Source organism: Dreissena polymorpha, chromosome 5 (assembly GCF_020536995.1).
Source record: "Dreissena polymorpha isolate Duluth1 chromosome 5, UMN_Dpol_1.0, whole genome shotgun sequence".
NCBI classification, from domain to species: domain Eukaryota; kingdom Metazoa; phylum Mollusca; class Bivalvia; order Myida; family Dreissenidae; genus Dreissena; species Dreissena polymorpha.
This window is the reverse complement of record NC_068359.1, coordinates 84,716,591-84,736,895: the sequence shown is the minus strand read 5'-3', so window position 1 is coordinate 84,736,895 and position 20,305 is coordinate 84,716,591. Positions and strand designations below refer to the sequence as shown.

At 37.1% G+C, this 20,305-nt stretch overlaps 2 protein-coding genes across 2 annotated transcripts in view; both read left to right on the top strand.

The window, feature by feature from the left end:
* The window catches only part of LOC127881122 (uncharacterized), a 73,717-nt gene extending 58,267 nt beyond the window's left edge, over window positions 1-15,450 (top strand). Inside the window, exon 4 of the mRNA XM_052428816.1 lies at window positions 14,875-15,450. Within this exon, the coding sequence (XP_052284776.1) occupies window positions 14,875-15,389 (515 nt within the window). The 3' untranslated portion in view covers window positions 15,390-15,450. The remainder of the gene's footprint in view (window positions 1-14,874) is intronic.
* The window catches only part of LOC127881120 (exosome component 10-like), a 164,127-nt gene that overhangs the window by 28,837 nt on the left and 114,985 nt on the right, over window positions 1-20,305 (top strand). The window lies entirely within an intron of this gene.

Genomic DNA, 20,305 nt, shown 5'->3' with positions numbered 1-20,305 from the left:
GAGGTGTAGTTTTCACTTGGGAGGTAGCCGTGTTGACAGGAGGTGTAGTTTTCACTTGAGAGGTAGCCATGTTGACAGTGGATGTACTTTTCATTTGAGAGGTAGCTGTGTTGACAGGAGATGTAGTTTTCACTTGAGAGGTAGCAGTGTTGACAGGGGGTGTAGTTTTCACTTGCGAGGTAGCCGTGTTGACAGGAGGTGTAGTTTTCACTTGAGAGGTAGCCGTGTTGACAGGAGGTGTTGTTTTCACTTGAGAGGTAGCCGTGTTGACAGGAGGTGTAGTTTTTACTTGAGAGGTAGGCGTGTTGACAGGGGGTGTAGTTTTCACTTGAGAGGTAGCCGTGTTGACAGGAGGTGTAGTTTTCACATGAGATGTAGCTACTTTAATGTCTTTATTGACAGATTCATCAAGAAAAGGTTTAACATTATTTAACGCAACTGATGTTTTTAGAATGACACCATTCAATGTCTTACGTTTTGCAACCCCGCCAACAATATCATCAACTATGAATGGCCCTGTATAGTTCGTTCCAAGGTCCCCTTTTGCCTTGCGTCCTGCCCTGGAGGCATTGAATTTCAAAACTTTGTCTCCTATATTTACAGCTGTGTAGGGTCTTTTCTTTAAATTTGTTTTCTTGAAATCTCTTTGCTGTTTGTTTCTTGCCTCTTCACAGTTTATTTCAACTTCAGCTGATATCTTCAGGCCTGTAATTTGTCTCTTTTCAACATTTTCTTCATGAAATTTCTCACTTGGCAACGCTCCAATTATCTCCTACGAAAAAAAACAACAACATTATATTTCATCACTATTATCTGAATAAAGATAAGTCATAAAGCTAGAAGTAATGCTACAGCCAGGAACAAGTTGTTAATTGGCCAAATTTTACCTTATAGTACGACCTTGACTTTACGTAGATGAAAGATGTAACATGCTACACATAATTTTCTCACTGTTAAAATGATGAATTACAAATTTCAGCAAGCACAAGTCTCAAAATGATGTTACATGGCAAAATTTTATCTAAATCTCTTAGTTGGTTCCTAAGGGGTTAGCACTTTTGATCTAAGGCTAGTGAATACCAGTTTGGGTAAGATTTGTTTTCAATCAAATTATTATGACATATTGCATAATTATGATCAATCAAAATAAAGCAAAACAATTTTGACCTGAAGTGAATTGCAGTACCAATTAACTTGATAGGGTGATTGATCATGACTCGCAGATGACCCCTATTGATTTTCAGGTCACTAGGTCAAAGGTCAAGGTCACAGTGACCCGAAATTGTAAAATGGTTTCCGGATGATAACTCAAGAACGCTTATGCCTAGGATCATGAAACTTCGTTGGTAGATTGATAATGGCTGGCAGATGACCCCTATTGATTGTCAGGTCACTAGGTCAAAGGTCAAGGTCACGGTGACCTGAAATAGTAAAATGGTTTCCGGATGATTACTCAAGAACGCTTATGCCTAGGATCATGAATCTTGTTGACTCGCAGTTGTTTGCATTGGGGCTAGGACCCCGCCCGTAGGTATTCTGGTTCCGGTATCCGCCACCTGCACCCTCAGGATACCTTCCCTGGCACTGGTTACCATACCCCTGTGTCTGAACGTTCCCTGCAGAATTCCCTCCGGATTGGGACAAATGCCCCACGGCGCCCTCTAGTCTCTCCACCACCTGGACCAGTTTGTTGACAGCTTACCCGCTTAGCGCCCCCGGAGAAGACTCTATATTCACAGCATGAATCCGCCGGGGGTCCTCTGCTTTACCCTTTGGACCACCCAAAGGAACAGAGGCGCACGCAGCCAGGACATAACTGTGCATTTTGATGCGGTTCATAGCATCCCCCATCGATGTCGGCACTTGCAGACTCACATGTTTGCTGGCCTCCTTGTCACTCAGGCCCTGACAAAACCGTGCCACTGCCTGCTGAGTGGCATAAGTTGAGGGCAGACCAGCGTTAGCACCTGGTCCGACCAATCATCGAGGGACTCGCCCATTTCCTAATGGGCTACTTGGAAACGGCCCTGAGCCGTAGCAGGTTGCTCCTTAGCGCCAAAGCGCTCCTGCAGCCGCTGCATTAGGTCAGTATATGGCACTGTACCACCCCCTTCAGCCAGTACGGCATAGAAATTACAGCCTTCCCTGTCAGGCACCAAACAAGACAGTCAGCATTCTCCGCTTCCGTCCAGTTGTTCACATTCACACATCGCTCGAATTTGGTGCGAAATACGGACTAGTTGCTTCGCCCGTCGTACTGCAAGCTTTTGGGCAGCCTAGTCAAGACGTCCCGATCGCTCTGGGTTTGGGGACTACTTGGGACTGGATGGCCTATCGGAACGGGGATACTGTTGGGTAGGGCCACGGTTGGGTTGTTTGATGCAATTGTATAACCTAATATGGGTAAATTGCTGGCTGCTATAAGATTACCTTCCACTGGTAGGGTGCTTTGCATGGGAACACTACTCACAATGGTTGGGTTATTAGGCATTGAGAAGCCGCTTACAACAGATTGGTTGTTAAGCAGTGAGACGCCACTTGCAACAGGTTGGTTGTTATACTATGAGACGCCACTTACAACAGGTTGGTTGCTAGGCAGTGAGACGCCACTTGCAACAGGTTGGTTGTTATACAATGAGACGCCACTTACAACAGGTTGGTTGTTATACAATGAAACGCCACTTACAACAGGTTGGTTGCTAGGCAGTGAGACGCCACTTGAAACAGGTTTGTTGTTATACTGTGAGACGCCACTTGCAACAGGTTGGTTGCTAGGCATGGTGAAATGGGTTGGACAAGGACGCATTAAAGATGCAGGAGGGCTTCTTGGGGCCCGAAAGTGTCCCAAATATTCCACGGACGTCTCTCTAAATAGTGTTGGCATGTCGTGATCTGCCGTGCGCCAGGGATTATGCACTGGAAGGGCCATGGAAGAGGCCTCTGAAACAACCGAACGACAAGGGCTACTTCGCCTAGGTCGCTCGATTGCCCTATCCGGCCTCATCCGGGGAAAAGCTAACGACCGGGGCAGGATGGGGAGGCGCGATGTCAGGTTTTCGAAAGGGGTCGGGATATCTCCTGCAACAACTGGGCACCGCTTTGTCAACAGACGCCGGGGGGCAAGGGGTTCTCCCCTCTGTATCTGATGCTGCTCCAATGTGGCAGTGATGTCAGCCTCAAGTTCAGAAATTTGAGAGGCTAGCTCCGCCTTAATCCGCTCCTGAGCCTCGGGGCCCCGGTCTAGGTATGAGGTGCTCCTGAACCCAGACTCCAGGACCCTGGACCTACTTAAGGGCTCCCAATCAAGGTAGTCGTCATCGGTTCCGCTGGCCTGGAACGCCGCTGCAAGCATTGGATTTACTGTAAAATCCAGCTGATCTAACTCCCTAACACTTAGGGACCGCCTAATCAGGACCTCCAAGATGTCCAGGTCTAAGTTACCTGACCCCTGTCGAAGTTGGACAATGACCCGTGCAAATTTGGGTCCTATTCCGGAGATCAACATCAGCATTTGTGGGGGGGGGGTCGAAATATACACGCACAAGCTGTGGACCCGGAGAAATATTTCGACTGCTCATTTCTAATGTAGCACAGTACACAAAAAAAATTGAAGAAACACAGCACACACAATAAAAATTACGTCAAACAATTTATTTCCAAATTCAATGCAAATATAAATTGCAATAAAACAATTATTTTACCATATCCATTACACCAATCCAAAACAAAACACTACCCAACCCGCGCTGGGCCGAATCAATCTGCTAACATTATACTAACACTGTTTTTTTGTGTTCACACATTAAGAAAACTAACGAGTACAAATCGTGACGATCTTGTTCGGGGGTTTTGAGTGTATTTTCAGCATCTAAATCATTCGCCATTTGCGATAATCATAAAATAAGGTAAGAATCGTTGATATATCTCAATAATGATAATACAGGGATACGGTCTTGCATTCCTCACGAACATGTTAACATCATACTGCGCATGCGCAAAACCTGTTGTCTTCCTGTAAATCTTAACTGCCTCACGGTCTTGCAATTCTCACGCGACACCGGATCACTAGCGTAAATAATGGTGTCAATATTTGGAAAAGAAAGCAATTGCTTTCAAAATACTTGGATTGTTTAGGCAAAATATTTAATCTTTCAGGCCATATTAATTTATTATTACTTACCAACACATTTCTGATGCCCATTTGAACTTATTCGTTTGCATAAAGGCGGCTAGTTCTGTATCGAGTGCGGTAATTTCTTCTTCTTCTTCATTATTTTTTATCGAGTGCACCGGGATTGTCTCCCATATGGCCATCGCCCCCAGAAAGGCGTGTTAGTTGGTTACGGGGGATAGTGCAAGATACAGGAGACACCTCGTTCCAGAGGTGACCCTGGGTCTTTTAGCGCCCGTGTATAGCACCTAGTACACTGCACCTCGGTATAACGTCTCATGCGAAAGACAAGTTAGTAGGTTAGGTGCAGCGGGGGATCGAACCAGCGATCTCTGGATTGGGAAGCCAGTGTGTTACCACAAGACCACGGATCCGCTACTATTTCGGTAATTTCGGATCACTCGGACTATTTAGAAGATGTAGGTCAGGGAGCATCTCAAAACTTATTTTGACTGTCAAAACAAATGATGCATGTTATAAATAAACATCAGATGGCTTCGTTTGTTTCAGTTTAACAACTGTCTGAGAATTTATAAATAGTATAGGGTGTGTGTCAAGACCAATAAATCTGTCGGAAAGTATTTATGTTTTTATTTAAAATGGATTCCTTAATATTCTTGGTTATATTAAACAAACACAAATACTCAATAAAAGCAATTTATTGATATAGTCAAGATACCTTCTTTGCAAATAACATATTATGATAACATTTAACAATAGAATCACAATAATGTAAACAAATGTATGAAATATGACATATATGTTTATGACTAGAACATTTTATGGATGACAAGAAATAAAAATAACAAACATTGAACATAAACAAGTACCTCTGGAATGCATTTGCTAATAATAGGATCACAATAATGTATATATAAAGTATCAATACAAATTATAACATAAACCAGTATTTCTGGAATAAATTTGCTAAAGATATGGAAAACAATACTAGATTTCAAGTTACCTTCTTGGTAAATAACATGAATTTTTTTAGAGGTCACAGTGACCTTGACCTTTGACCTAGTGACCCAAAAATGGATGTGGAGTGTAGAACTCATCAAGGTGCAGCTACATATGAAGTTTCAAAGTTGTAGGTGGAGGCACTTTGATTTTAGAGCCAATGACTTTAATACACATTAAACATAGAATAAATGTTAAAAATATCTCCTTCCAGCACTATACATCTTACCATTATTTATTAATCCATATATTTTTCTATAGTACAGTTTTTAGCACTCAACTGGTCTTTTATTACTCGCCGTTATACCTTTAAATATTATAACGTATTATTACACACATAAACATACTTAAAAAACAAACCAAGATGCATGCAACAAATGCTTATGTATGCGTTAGCCTTGACCTTGTGACTTAGAACTAATGTCTCATAACTGGTTTGCATATTAATAGATCTCAATCAGATGCATGAACATGTAAACTTTGGAGAACCAGGTCCGAAAAGTGTCATTTTATGAGCAAGGTTTTGGGCGAGACAGACAGACATAACAAACACAATTAAATCTTATTTTCTGTATTTCTCATTGAAGTCACAAAATAGCATTATAATTAAATAATTCCAATGAAACAATGTATCAAATTTATGAGCACTTTTCATTTCATATATATATATATATATATATATATATATATATATATATATATAAAACTTTTGTGGTATCTGGAGCTTTAAAATATAACAAACACAGTATTTAAACAATAAACAACTGTTATGAGATTTTCCCCAAAACAGCCAAAATCCTATAGATAACACAGATTGGAAACTCTCGTCTTCGCGATAGCGATATGCGTTAATATCTAAAGTCACAATATACCAAAAGATTTCCTACACAAATTCAATGTAAAAGCAATAACTTCAAGAAAATATAAAGTGAAACTTTTGCGCATAGAGACCCCCATAACCATACCTTTTCTTAAAGAGCATTCCAAGCCTTAATGATTTAGACAATAAAAAGGGGGGTCATGCGTTATGCAAGAAAGAACTCTATGCGAATCAGCGGTCACTGTTTTTTAGCCATCTATTTACCGGGTCGTACCAGTGGATGAGGGTTTCCCGCCATCTGTCAAAGTCTCATGTAGTCTTCAACCTTCAAGCAAATGAGTGAATTTCTGTTAAAAATCAATTTTTTCCCTACTACATGCACAAAGAAAACATTCTAAAATAAAGTCATGGCAAGTGCCCACACAGAGAATTGTGTCTTCTTATAAATGATATTCAAGTTTTTAAGAGTATAGCATTGCACTCCAAAAAGATTTAACCGCGGCGGACGCGGGTCACGTGACATTGATTTTGGAGATGCCGGTGTACCTGTAGATTCTTCCCTGTTCCAGCTACTGTCGGCCATTTTGTTATAAAGCAATCAATTATTCTTCGTAATTAGTCGTAAATATTTGTTGTCGTAGGGTATTCTAAGCATGATCTGGTAAGTTTATATTATTTTGATATTGTATTAACAATCTTAATGTGTTAATTAGTGTTTTTAGCGCTCGGTTGTCAGTTTGCAGGGCAATGAATGTCTGAAAGCGCAACGTTACGAACTTCACGTAGTGAGCAAAGTCGCTGGTCGCCGACAAAAGACAAATTGAATATTTTTGGTGTGAATAAAAATAATTATCTATTTCCTGTGTTGATAATTCTTTAGGTTTTGGTAGTTATTATTCTAATTAATTATTAATTAATCAGAGCTCCAGATAAGAATTTGTGAAATTAGTAATTGTACTGCCACTGACAGAAAGAAAAGGAGTAACGCTGAAAATCAATAAATACCTGTACTACCATATCCAAAAATACAGGTAGTACTGTACTGAAAGTCTCTACAGCACAATGAAAGTATATCAGAAAAGAATGTATGATTGAATTTAATAAAGTTGAATTGATGCATAACAAACTAGATACTAGTAAATGTATTTTAACACAAACAACCAAATATAAATCAACATGTGTAATTTCTTTGTAATACACGCACAGACACTCTTTCAATCACATATGTTTTACACAGTCATCTGTTTATTGCGTTCATTTCCTTTAAGCCGCCGCGTGTTGGCTGTGTAACCTGCAGCGTCTCGCAAAATCACAATATACACACTGGTTTACAACATTGTTTAACATTTATGATTATCCTTACTATTTAACATGAACGGAGTCGACACTATCGATACAGCTTTACTGCATTTGTGTTCTACAGAAAATATCAAGTGACAGTCAAGTACAGAGTTTAAATATCTCCCCTTTGTGTAAAATCTTGATTTATCCAGATTGTGAAACAGACGCAGGATAAATGCATTGATTACGTCGGCTATTCATGCTTTTCATGTTTACGGTAATTCAGTCTTATTTTTGAAAAACGAAGGAAATAATTTGTGTTACAAACTGATATTCGTCGATCGGTTTAATAACGAAAATAAATGTGCGGCGAATAATAATGGGTTATACGTATGAACGCTATGAAATGTTATCCATTCTTTTACATGTATCGCTACTTCTAAGGGTATTAATTATAAAAATACACTATTTCTTTCGACATTGACCGAATGATAATTCAATAACACACTCGTTAGAGTCGTGTATTACGTGTCTAAGTATGAGAAAGGAGAACATTGGTAGTTATGCCCTCTTTTCTTAATCATAACAATTGTCACAATAATTATTGACCGCGTGCTTACGATAAGAGCGATTTTTTATATATATTTTTGTCAATATTTATCGTACCGTGTAATGCGGTCTCTGTGTATAATTAAACCAAGAGGGCCAAGATGGCCCTAGTTCGCTTACCTTTTTTCCTAGAGTGTTCACTCAAGAGGCATCTCAATAGTCATATAAGGAAAACTGCCCCACATCCCCTGGCGGCCAAGTTTTAAGACCGATCGGGACCATTTTTGAACTCATGTAAGATATAAATAAAACCAAAGTTTTCACCAAGTTTCATGATAATATCTAGAGTGTTCAAAAGCTTTTTTACTATATAATTATAAGGAAAATGCGCCCCCACCCCGGCAGCCATGCTTTTCAACAGACCAGAATCATTTTCAAACTCAACTCTCGTATCTAGGAAACACATGTTCTTATCAAAATTCATGGAAATTGGGCAAAATTGTGACTTCTAGAGTGTTCACATGTTTTCACTACATACATATAGCGAAAAATGCCCCGCCCACTGGCGGCCATGTTTTTTACCGATCTGGACCATTTTCAAACTCCTCCAAAATATCCATAAAACCAATGTTTTGACCAAGTTTCATGATGATTGGGCAAACAATTGTGATTTTTTGACTGTTTACAAGTCTTTTAAACTATATTAATAATAGGTAAACTGCTCTGTCACCCTGGCAGCCATGCTTTTTCAACGGACCGAAACCATTTTCGAACTTAACTCGCGTATCTATGAAACAGATGTTCTCAACAAATTTCATGAAGATTGGACCAAAAATGTGACTTCTAGAGTATTCACATGTTTTCACTATATACATATAGAGAAAACTGTCCCGCCCCTGATGGCCAAGTTTTTTCACTGATCTAGACCATTTTCGAACTCGTCAGATATATCTATTACACCAATGTTTTGACCAAGTTTCATGATGATTGGGCAACAAGTGTGACTTCTAGAGTGTTCACAAGGTTTCTATGTAGCCAAATAAGGAAAACTGCCACACCCACTGGCGGCCATGTTTTTAACGGATCGGAACCACTTTTGTACTCAACCAACATATCATTAAGACAAACATTTTTTTACAAAGTTACATGAGGATTGGGCATGAAATGTGACTTCTACGGTGGTTACAAGGTTTTTCTTTTTTTTTGACCTAGTGATCTAGTTTTTGACCCAGCAAGACCCAGTTTCGAACTCGATCGAGTTATTATTGGGACAAATCTTCTGACCAAGATTCATGAAGATCGGACAAGAAATGAGGCCTCTAGAGTGTTTACAAGGTTTCTCTATTGTCAAATGAAGGAAACTGCCCCGCCCACTGGCGGCCATGTTTTTAAACGGACCGGAACCACTTTTTAACTCAACCAACATATCATTAAGACAAATATGTTGGAGTTACATGATGATTGGGCATGAAATGTGACTTCTACAGTGTTTACAAGGCTTTTCGTTTTTTGACCTAGTGACCTAACTTTTGACCCAACAAGATCCAGTTAAGAGCTCTGTCGAGATATAATTGGGAAAAATCTTCTGACCAGGTTTCACGAAAGTCGGACAAGAAATGTGGCCTCTAGAGTGTTTACAAGGTTTCTCTATAGCCAAATAAGGAAAACAGCCACGCCCACTGACGGCCAGTTTTTTTAACGGACCGAAACCACTTTTGAACTCAACCAACATATCATTAAGACAAACATTTTGACAAAGATACACGAAGATTGGGCTGAAATTTGACTTCTACAGTGTAAACAAGGTTTTTATTTTTTGTCCTAGTGACCTCGTTTTTCACCCAGCATGACCCAGTTTCGAACTTGATCTAGGTATCATTGGGGCAAATCTTCTGACGAAGTTTTATGAAGATCGGACAAGGCATGTGTCCACTAGAGTGTTTACAAACAAATGTGGACGGACGGACGACGGACAAAGACCGATCACAAAAACTCACCTGAGCCATCAGGTGAGCTATAAAAGATATTCTGACACCAAGTCATTTTAAAGCATATATTAAACACTGGAAAATCAGCATTATTTTTCATAATGTTTACGCGAATAATTGTGTTGTTCAAACTTCATTCTGCAAACCCATGAAGCTAGAAGGCTTTGGTTAAAGGTGTTCATATCATGTGGGATGATGGTTGTGTAGAGGATTTGTTTTGCTTGTCGTACATTGCATGCAAGTTGAAGCGACACACTTATGATATAATTATATTAAGTGAGAGCTTTACTACTTACGGAAAAGCGGAATGGAAGTTTCTATAATACGAATACTTATATAATATATAAAGTAATAAGCGAGCATACGCACACTGAATATAATCAATCTGTAACATTTTTTAAGCTTAAACAACTAAACCATGAAGTAAATCAACTATTTTAACTAAAACAAACACGTTAAAACATTCATAAAACGATGAGACAAAGCAAGTGCACACACTTTAAAACAGTTATTTTGCGATAAATATTCGTGGGTATATTTTTTAACATTACGTGTGTTATGTGACAGAATGTGAACTGTAAAATGTGTGGTAGTGAAGTTTGGACTATAATATGCTTTTAAAGTATAGTGAAATCTGCTTGTGTGCATTGCCATTTAATCATACTACTATTCACATACATCAAAAATTAAACACTCATAACCACAATCATCTGGTCTTATACTTAAAGCATGTGGCCAATATGCCTTAATCTTTTCTTCTTACAATGTTGAAAGTGTGACGTTTGGATCTCCTTAAAACGGGTGTTAAACCTAATGACTGACCGCTTCATGACTGGGATTCTAGATTAATTAATTTCTGGAAATATAAAATTGAGTTTTCACATTGAACGGGTTTTACACACATAATTTTGTATTAGTATATGCCATTGGTTTAACGGAAATACACATTCTTAAAAATGTACATTTATTAAATGAGAGAGTGAAAAAGTAAATACAAAAATAGCAAGCACATATTTCTACATATTACAAAGGACATTTTAATTTTATATTTATAGATGATGAATTAAGTGCCGTAAAACAGTTATGCATTGATGGAAAGCTGAAAACTTGACTGTTGCTGATTAGAGCGTTGATGTCGTGACACAATTCCGTTACCACTGGGGTTGACTGCTAGGAATTTTGCCAATTAGCGTTTCATGTAGAATTTCAAAGTATGGCTGCTAGCACAAACATTTTCACTGAAAAGGAGACCAATAAATGGTTTAAGGCATGCCTTGCTCTCAACTGTACGAAGGAAGGGCTTACCAACTTCGTTGAAACAGAATTACAGAGGGTCCACGCAGCGGTTGGTGGAAGTTGTGGGAACTGTTCAATTGAAAACCTGATGTCATGTCCTACTCCGGGTCTGTGCGACAAAAGAAAACGAAATAACTGTATGTTTCACCAAACAAAAGTGTTCCAGCAATGCCAAATATGCGATCAAGTTAAACAAAAAATCATATCGTTCCATAGATTTTACAATCCATCGTGGCGAAATACAAAAGCAGAAAGATGGGCGACCGAACCGTGGGAAATCGGAAAATGTTACTTACCTCCGGATGGATACAAAGGTGTCTCCGTGGTGCAGGAATCGGACTTAAATGGCATACTCAGTTTGATGTTGAACTGCACACACTTCGAAACGTGTCTCTCTGCTAGCCTGTCTCCTAAACCGCCTGACACACAGTGCCCTTTAGAAAAGGTTACGTTTAGAACATTTACAATATCAGCTAACTAACGTGTGCTAAAACTAGGATATATGCAGTTACCTTTAAAATAATTTTTACTACAACATTTAGCGTCACTTAGAATATAGCCTGTCTATTAAAATGACTAATTATCGTTTCTTTAGGTCCGTCAGATAGGCCGAGACGTACGACACACAGCCGACTGCAAGGTAAACGATGCTGATCTGCAATACTATTTTCAAACACTGGCAACGCTACTGGCTGATCCTAAGTGCTTAATGCATGATCCTTTGGCAATAACAGCGCGCACGAAATTAACTCAGGTGAGACTTAGTTTTATATATAACTTTATCTTAACGTTTTGATCACATCAACAGCATTTGGGAAAACAATTTCAACTTAAAGTATTAAATGGATTTTCCGTAAATATCCACACATACAATTGCAAGTAGAATTGATATATCGATGAAATTGTAACGATGAAAACAATGGTGACAAACATGTGCTTGATGAAAGCAGGATTTAAACGTTCTCAATGCCTTCAAATTGCACATATGAATAAAGTATATTTCGGGTTATGAGTACCTTCAAATGTTCAAAACTGGTCATGCGAAAAATTACATATCATTTCTGTTATATAAAATTTGCACCTGACTTCGTTTAAGAGAATCAAAGGGACCATGAAATAGCTTGTCATAACAATAATGGGGAAAATTCAAATAAAGTTATTGATATAGATAATTGTATACAATGTGCATGTGCGTACATGTAATAAAAGGAAGAGTTACATGAAGACATACAAAGTTAGCTGCATTTAGTTGCAGAATGATCGTTTGTCTCTATTCGAACTGGGCGAGCTGTTGAAAGATGCCAGTCAAACCCTCAAACAAGCGAAAGAGGCCGGGAAACACTTTTCAAAAGTTGCGGAAATTACTCTCCAGGAAGCTTTGCAATCAATAGAGGCAACTATACAGGCTGGTAAACAACACATTGAAACAGTGATTTCTAATTCAAAAAAACAATTAGATATACACACACAAGACAGTGTTAGGAAAATATCAGAAGAAACTCGAGTTGGTATTGAGCGCATTCAACAAGTAGAAATCAACCAAGCGATGGACGACTATGGACGGGATGTTGACGGTATGTGTTCATTAACGTTGGTCCCAATCAACCTCTTATTATTATCTTCATATAATCAAGTATTTAAATGCGTTATTGATCATATCAGGAGGTGTGTAAATGCACGCGTAAGTGTGTATTTTTTTCTGTTAATTTGCTTTTTATACAAATGTGTACCACTATTCGGTATGGAGGTGCGAATCCAGGTGCCATTGACTGCCCCTGAAGATTTAGGCAAACTAAAACGATTTTCTCATGCTAGCGGATCGATGCCCGTTGTTGCAATTACAGGGATGAAAAAAATAATATTTGTAAATGCGTTTAATTGTCTGGACATGTACGCCAAAGTTATACATTCACACAGAAAACAATGTGAAACGGATATGTTTATTATAATGCATATGTTCTCACTGAGTATTTAATTAATCGTATATTTTTTCCACAGAAAATAAAACGACTTGTCGACATGGAGGTGTCGCATTTAACCGTTTACTCCGTATCTCATTTAAAAACATTATATGCTAGTACATCAACCCAGAGAGAATGGGTTGATAATACAAAGCAATGTGTAGTGACATTTTTAACATTATCTGCAGCACTTTCAATTAACTGGAATGCAAAAAATATATAACACAGTAGTGAGTCACGATTTTGTGAAAAGCACATATGATTTATATGATTACAATGGTACAAAAATCCGTTATGCTGACACAGCCACCCTAAAGTTTTGTGGGACAAATCGTGGTTACCTGATACAACACACATGTGAAGTGCCGAACATTCGTTCGCACGAAAAGTAGTTCCTGTGGTACTTTTTACAAGGCGGACATATGTTCTTACGTTTTTTGACCTCCGAGACATTGGTTTATACATTAAATTGACAACCCGGATATTGGTTCCTACGTAATTTATATCCTGTTCATGTGTTCCTTAGTAACAATCTGCCATTTGTTGTTGTTGTATGATGTTACTTTTCAGGGTTGTATTTATGTCAGATAGGATTCACGATATATATATATATATCAATGAGGAGAAGTATCATGCAAAGAATGATACCAAAATACTTTCTAAAATAAGTGTTATTTTCCTTTGTTGTTCTGTATGAGGTAAGTGTTAAGGCCCTTTGTGAGCTATATCCAATACGCATTCGAACTTTATTTATCCACAATCGTCTTTTCCTGTCCAACCTTTCCGTCCTACATGTATTATGTTGATATTACAGAATGAAAACAGTTTTGCAGGTATTTTTCCGTTTAAGAACACTCCACTACCGTACAACTTTGACTCTTTAAAAATGTAAGGAACATTTACAAACATATAACGGCTGGTAGAATCTGTTTACAAAATACATCCGCAGTATTCGCTTTATTTAATGCTTTTCAATGGTTTATAGAGAAACGTCAGTGAATTAACACTGATATTTCACAGTTTCAAAGAGAGACAAAATAACAGTGAAAATTATCGATAATTTTCATTGTTTTACCGGAACTATTTGAGATATATTTGGTTTCCCCATTGTTTCCTCGATTGTACCAAGGGCCACGTATCTCTGCATTGAATGTTTATAAAAAACATACGGACAAGCTTCCTTTGAACATATATTTAATAAGATTTCGGGCACTCAACGGATAATTATATGGTTCGGAATGGCAAAAATACTTTAATAATCATTTGTAAGCATGACATAAAAGAAACGTATTGTATTTAGTTGGGATATCGATATTTATTCACTCGTAATCATAGAAAAAATATTTGCACTCGTGGCGCATTAATTCACTTGTGATAATTGAAAATATATTTTTTCTATGATCGCACGTGAAATAAAATCAACATTCCATCACATCCAACACATATCCTGCATGACAAATACTGCTATTGTTACTTTTGACTAACTGTTTTCTGAATTGTGTGAGCTCCGGGTATCGCGACTAAAAATACCTTTTTTTTTAACAATCAACACATTCTGTTTTTAGATCTTCACACGCATTCATACAAAAAAGTTTAAATATAAAAATATCGTTAAAACTTAATAAACAATATAAAATACACAGAAAATGTGTTCACTTCAATGAAATAATATCGACAGATATTAACTCACTTTAGTAACAAGTTTTCTTATATTCACTGGCGTAAACGCCTGTGAAAAACTTATTAATATACTTATAGTTTTTCTTTACAGGAAATCTGAATATCGGTATTCCACCGAAAGCAAAGAATTTCGTGTCTACTTTGTCACATACATTTTCCTGATTTTAGATATGCTCCGAGGTTTGACGGCGCATTACGACAAAAAACTAAGTTATGTGACGACCTCGCCTTTGAAAGATTGCGTTCAAGAAAAATTAAGGGACATCTATATGCCACCCAAGCTGCTGCTGATGACAAAAGACAAACAGTCTTTTAAAAAAACCGGCGTGCAAATCAAGAACTACGAAAATATGTTTTTAGAGCATGCCAAAGAGAACCATAAGACGTTTATTCAAGGCGAGGCCGGAACGGGCAAATCCACGTTTCTTGCAAAGTTAGTTATGGACTGGTGTTGTATTAAATTAGAAAAACAATTGAAAACAAAGATAGCACATACTGATACGCAAACGAATTACGCCTCTTTCTTCAAAGATTCGTGGTCTCTACACCGTTACAGTTTTGTCTTCCACATAACGTTGAGAAATTCGGTAACAGAAATCTCAATTTACAACATGATCAAGGAACAGATAATCGACTCGATATATTCGTCTGAAGAAGATCGCAAAAGGCCTACACATTACTGAATGAGATAATGAAACGCGAACTTTGCTTGATACTATTAGATGGTTTGGATGAATGGACCGGTCCTGGAGGTGGATACAACCTACCGACGTTGGTAACATGCCACAGACAATGCGTCATCTTGATTACAACTCGACCTTGGAAAGTGGCTGAAGGAACATTTAACCACTCAGAGATGCATACTCTTCTGCAACTTGAAGGAGTTAACGATCCTTTCGAGCTTAGTAAAAATTTGTTGAGTTTAATGATTGATAGGAAGGAGTTGAGCGATGAACACCTATTATTTAAGCGTTACGTATCCGAAAAGAAGCTTAACGATTTACTATTGTCACCAATGATGCTCTCTGTAATTTTATGTTCATATGCTGAAGGAATAACACTGAAAGGCTCTAAATGTGAAATATACTGTATCATACTGGAAAGTCTTCTAAAGAAGGCAAACAGCAAAATCAGTGAATTTCAGCATCCGCCATTTCCTTGCTTTACGGGCACGCAATACATTCAACCCAATATTGAACATCTAAATCGTCTTGCTGAAGCGGCATTTCATTTGCTGTTTTCAAACACAAGGGAAAATTCGCTTGTGTTTGGTATAAGCGAATTAAAGCTATATAAGTTAGAAGAAGAACTTGACACGGCTTTAAAGTCAGGTTTTTTGTCTGCAACTCCGAAAGCATCGGTATTACGATTATCGTCATCATTTTCCTTTATCCATAAAAGCTTACAGGAATTCCTAGCTGCATATCATATCGCACGCAATACCCAAACAATTAATGGCATAATTTCGGGATATCTTAAACGCAGTAACAATTCCTACCTTGATGTTACTGAAGTTTTAACTTTTCTGTGCGGGTTAGACATTTCGGCTGCGAATATACTCTCTGACATGATGGACAAATGTGACCAGCTTCATTACTTTCAATACGAGTTCAAACCAAGCCCCTTTCAGCATTGCGTCCTGTCAGGCTATAGCGAGGCCATTGCTAATGCGCAAACATATATTAACTTAAAAATCAGTCACTTTAACATCGACGACGAAAACATTCATCCAGATTTGCACTCACTTTGGGTCATGAATGCGTCCAGTGTCGAGGTTCTACGTGTAACTGTATTCTCGCGGGACCCTTTATTTGATGGGAAGAGTTCACCTGAATGTGAGAAGTCTTCATCCACTATTGACTTTAAACTGTCATCGTGTCACAAACTAAAAGTGCTGAAACTCTATGGATACGGCGTATGTTTGAAAGGTAGATATATACATTATTGTTTTTATTATCTTATAAATGTAAACTTTAATAACTATTAAGAGATTCGGCGCATGAGTAAAATACCACAACATATATATAATGATACCTTATAATAATGTCTTAAGCAAATGCTTCAATGTGTGTTACTTAACCTAAAATAAAAGGGCAATATTAACCAGATGTCTATTATGTAAGTATCTCTATTTGGACATAATTATAGGGGACATCATATTTTTACTCTATTACATTGTCTCACGCATTGTTTTGACAATGACACCTTCAGCAGAAATATAATTAAGTAATATTTCACAAGTTCATGCAGTCATGTAAAATTAAAAGTATTATTACATATCTCCTAATAAAAAGACATCGAAAATATGATTCATCATAGCGTTTATATTTTAAATCGGTATATTCTCTCAATTCGAAAGGCGCGTTCGCATGAATACATCGTGTGACATTGTAATGTGCCTGTCTAAATTTAAACCTTTTTTCCAAATGTCGCTCGGAACGTTACTACATAAAATAAATAAGCTTTTCCAGTCGATTAGTACGGACACATATTTGATTCTTAATCGATATTGACGCAATTGTGCAACAAAAAAATTCAAATTAGAAATAGACATAAACATTTAACATAAAATGCTTGCATATAATCGTCGATGCACACCTATGAGACGTAAAATTAAGAACATGGTTATCTTTATTGATATCGCAAACTTAAACCTTTAAATTTTAGTAACCTACTTTTTGCATGTATCTGTATGGAATGGAAAATAGTTATACGGCTAACACAATTTATATCGCGGTATTTATACTTACACTTGAATTCACGAGACACACAATATAAAAAATCAGTACCACGATACCTAAATGATTCACACATGAGCTGCTTTTTCATTCTGGCATCGATTTCTTATCTAAAATGATTTTGTTATTCAATTAGCAATACGCTCCGAGCAGAAATTTGACGGTTCGAAATTTGGTCAGGCGGAGTCAAAAATAAGTCGAAACGTTAAATTTTTAGTAATTGCTTTTACCTAATAACAATTCCGGTGAACACATTTCTGGGAAAATATTGATTCAACTTTGTCAGAATGTTTATTTGGAAAATTTGTATGCAAATTTAAAATCTGGATAGAAAAAGAGTCGTGAGATAGGTCTTTTGTAAAATATTGTGGCAACTTGTAAATCCACATGTTGAGAATATATAACGTCATGCTTTGCCGCCATGGCGCGTTTACGTCGGCCGTCGATGACGGTGACGTCATTGTTATTGTTATGATTTAAATAGAGTACATAAAGGATCGAACCGTTAAGACGCGTAGTTCTTTCTGAGCAACATTTCTCACACCACATTTATTTCTCACCATTTCTGAAATCCGTATGGAACTCAAACTTAATATTAAATAGGCAATGTTTTATTAAGTTAAAAATAGAGAAACAATGTCAACAGGTCAAATCTTGTAACAAGTGAAGCCACATTTCAAACTCAATTATGATCGAACTCTGTCTTAATGTTTACCTTGACAATATCTTTACAAAATTTGAATTTGCCTCAAGTGAGGTCACAAATCAGCTTAAAAATCAGGTCAAAGAAAACAAAATACCGTTCAAATACTCCAATTTTGAGCAATTTAATAACGCTATCGTTGTACCGTATTCCTTTTCGTCATTTTTATGAAGAGCTGATGTTCAACTTGATAATTGCACCATGTGATTTATTTGAGAGATGCGAACACAGAAGTTGAAGTGGAAATGCGAGAATTGCCTACCTGTCATGGATTAACGATTCTGGTAAATCTTATTAAAAATATTCATATTAATTTTAAGTAAGGCACGCTGCAGAAAATCATGTAATTTCGTCGATTCGGATTTGAAAGCAATAACAAAAGCGACCTGTTAGACAAGTTTTTGATTGTATTAAAATCGTATACAAACGATCTTATTAAAATCATCTTGAGTCGGACGCTATTATAATGTCTGAATGGATGCTTTTTGGTCCCGTATTGTACTTCTGTATCAATTGTCATCCGCACAAATGCACAATACATTTTTCATAACGAGTACTCTCCTTTATTAGATACATTGCTAAACTAAGCTATGCAAAACGCATTTTATTGCACCCAGCAAGACTGATACTTATATTGTTAAAAAGGTAATTTTATCCGATGCCTAAATATTAACAGTATTTCTATTTTATTTTAATGAGACTGCTTTTTAAAGTATTTTAAATGGTTACTCCAGAGAACTGCTTCCTGTAATGTGTTTTTTAACACGTGTCTACATGTGTGTGTGTTGGGTGGGCGGATACCGTTTTTGTGCCCATATACACTCAAATACATGTAGTAATTGTTTGTAACCGAGTAAATGTGAACCAATATTTGTGTTGAAGTATCGCGTTATAATTGGAACAATATGTTAAATGCCGTTTATAAATGTCGGGGTTTTGTACATTGGAACTCGGGATAAAGATTTTGTGTGTGACTTTTAACAAAGTGCCATTGTAAAGCAATTAATGCAATTTAAAAATAACGATTACATGTTTCATTTGTTCATATTGTTGTACACATATTCCGGCCGAATGAAATATCTATTATTTCTCACGCAATAGGGGGGAATATGATTGTGCATTATCGGTATGTATTTAAATTTAGATAATGAAATGTTAATGAGTGCACTTTTCAAAACGGGGAAACTTGTGAGATATTATGAAGACACTATGAAGACATCGTGTGTTTTCTAATTATTATCCATAATTGTCCATCTTTAGGTGAAATAGATGCATTCAATATTGTTAGTTCTTTTAAATAATCCGTTATAATTATTAACATGGTATCATGTTTGTAAATCTGTCACCACATGCTAATTGCAGCTAGAATCAATGTTGAACGTTGTTATTTCTGTATTAAGTGAGTGGTTCTAGACATCCGTTTTACAAAAAGTTTGAATTTAATAAACGATGAAATAACGTGTAATGGACACTATAGGTTAAGTATCGCAAAGTTCTGTTGCGCATGATAAACGCATTACACATTCTTACGTACTTTTAGAAATGCCAATGTTGGGCTGCTATCTTTATGCGTTTCTTATTTGGTAAGTTAACATCCAAAAGTTTCGTAACGTCATTTGAAAACTCTACAGGAATCATGTTAGATTGTACAATATCGGAGAGAGATTATTAACGTTGTTCGGCAAATTTCTATGACCTTTATGATGATACGAATAAATAAGAAACTCAGGCAATTGTGATGTGCATTAAACAATACTTCATGTTTAATCAACGGCGAATGTTTACCATATTACAAATAAAACAAAACTGCCTACGTAAGCACTTCGTGGACCTAATTGAGAAATGGTGACGACGTAAACGTTAAAACGTCAACACTTTTCGACATCTGCATTTATAAATTCATATTATTTGCAAACCGTGACACACTTGTCGAACGTTTTAAATAAAATACGTATTTTATTTATTCGAGAAAGATACAATTAGAAATTCTAAAATAAATAATATAGAGTCTCAAGCATCTCCCGAAATTGTGAGGTAAACATTATTGGGCTATACGGAGGATGCTCAGACGCTGATATCAAGAGCCTCGGTTCAAATCTGGGTCGATAGGGCACAGTGGACATAATAGACAGAAATTCACGTAAATTTGACTTGATAA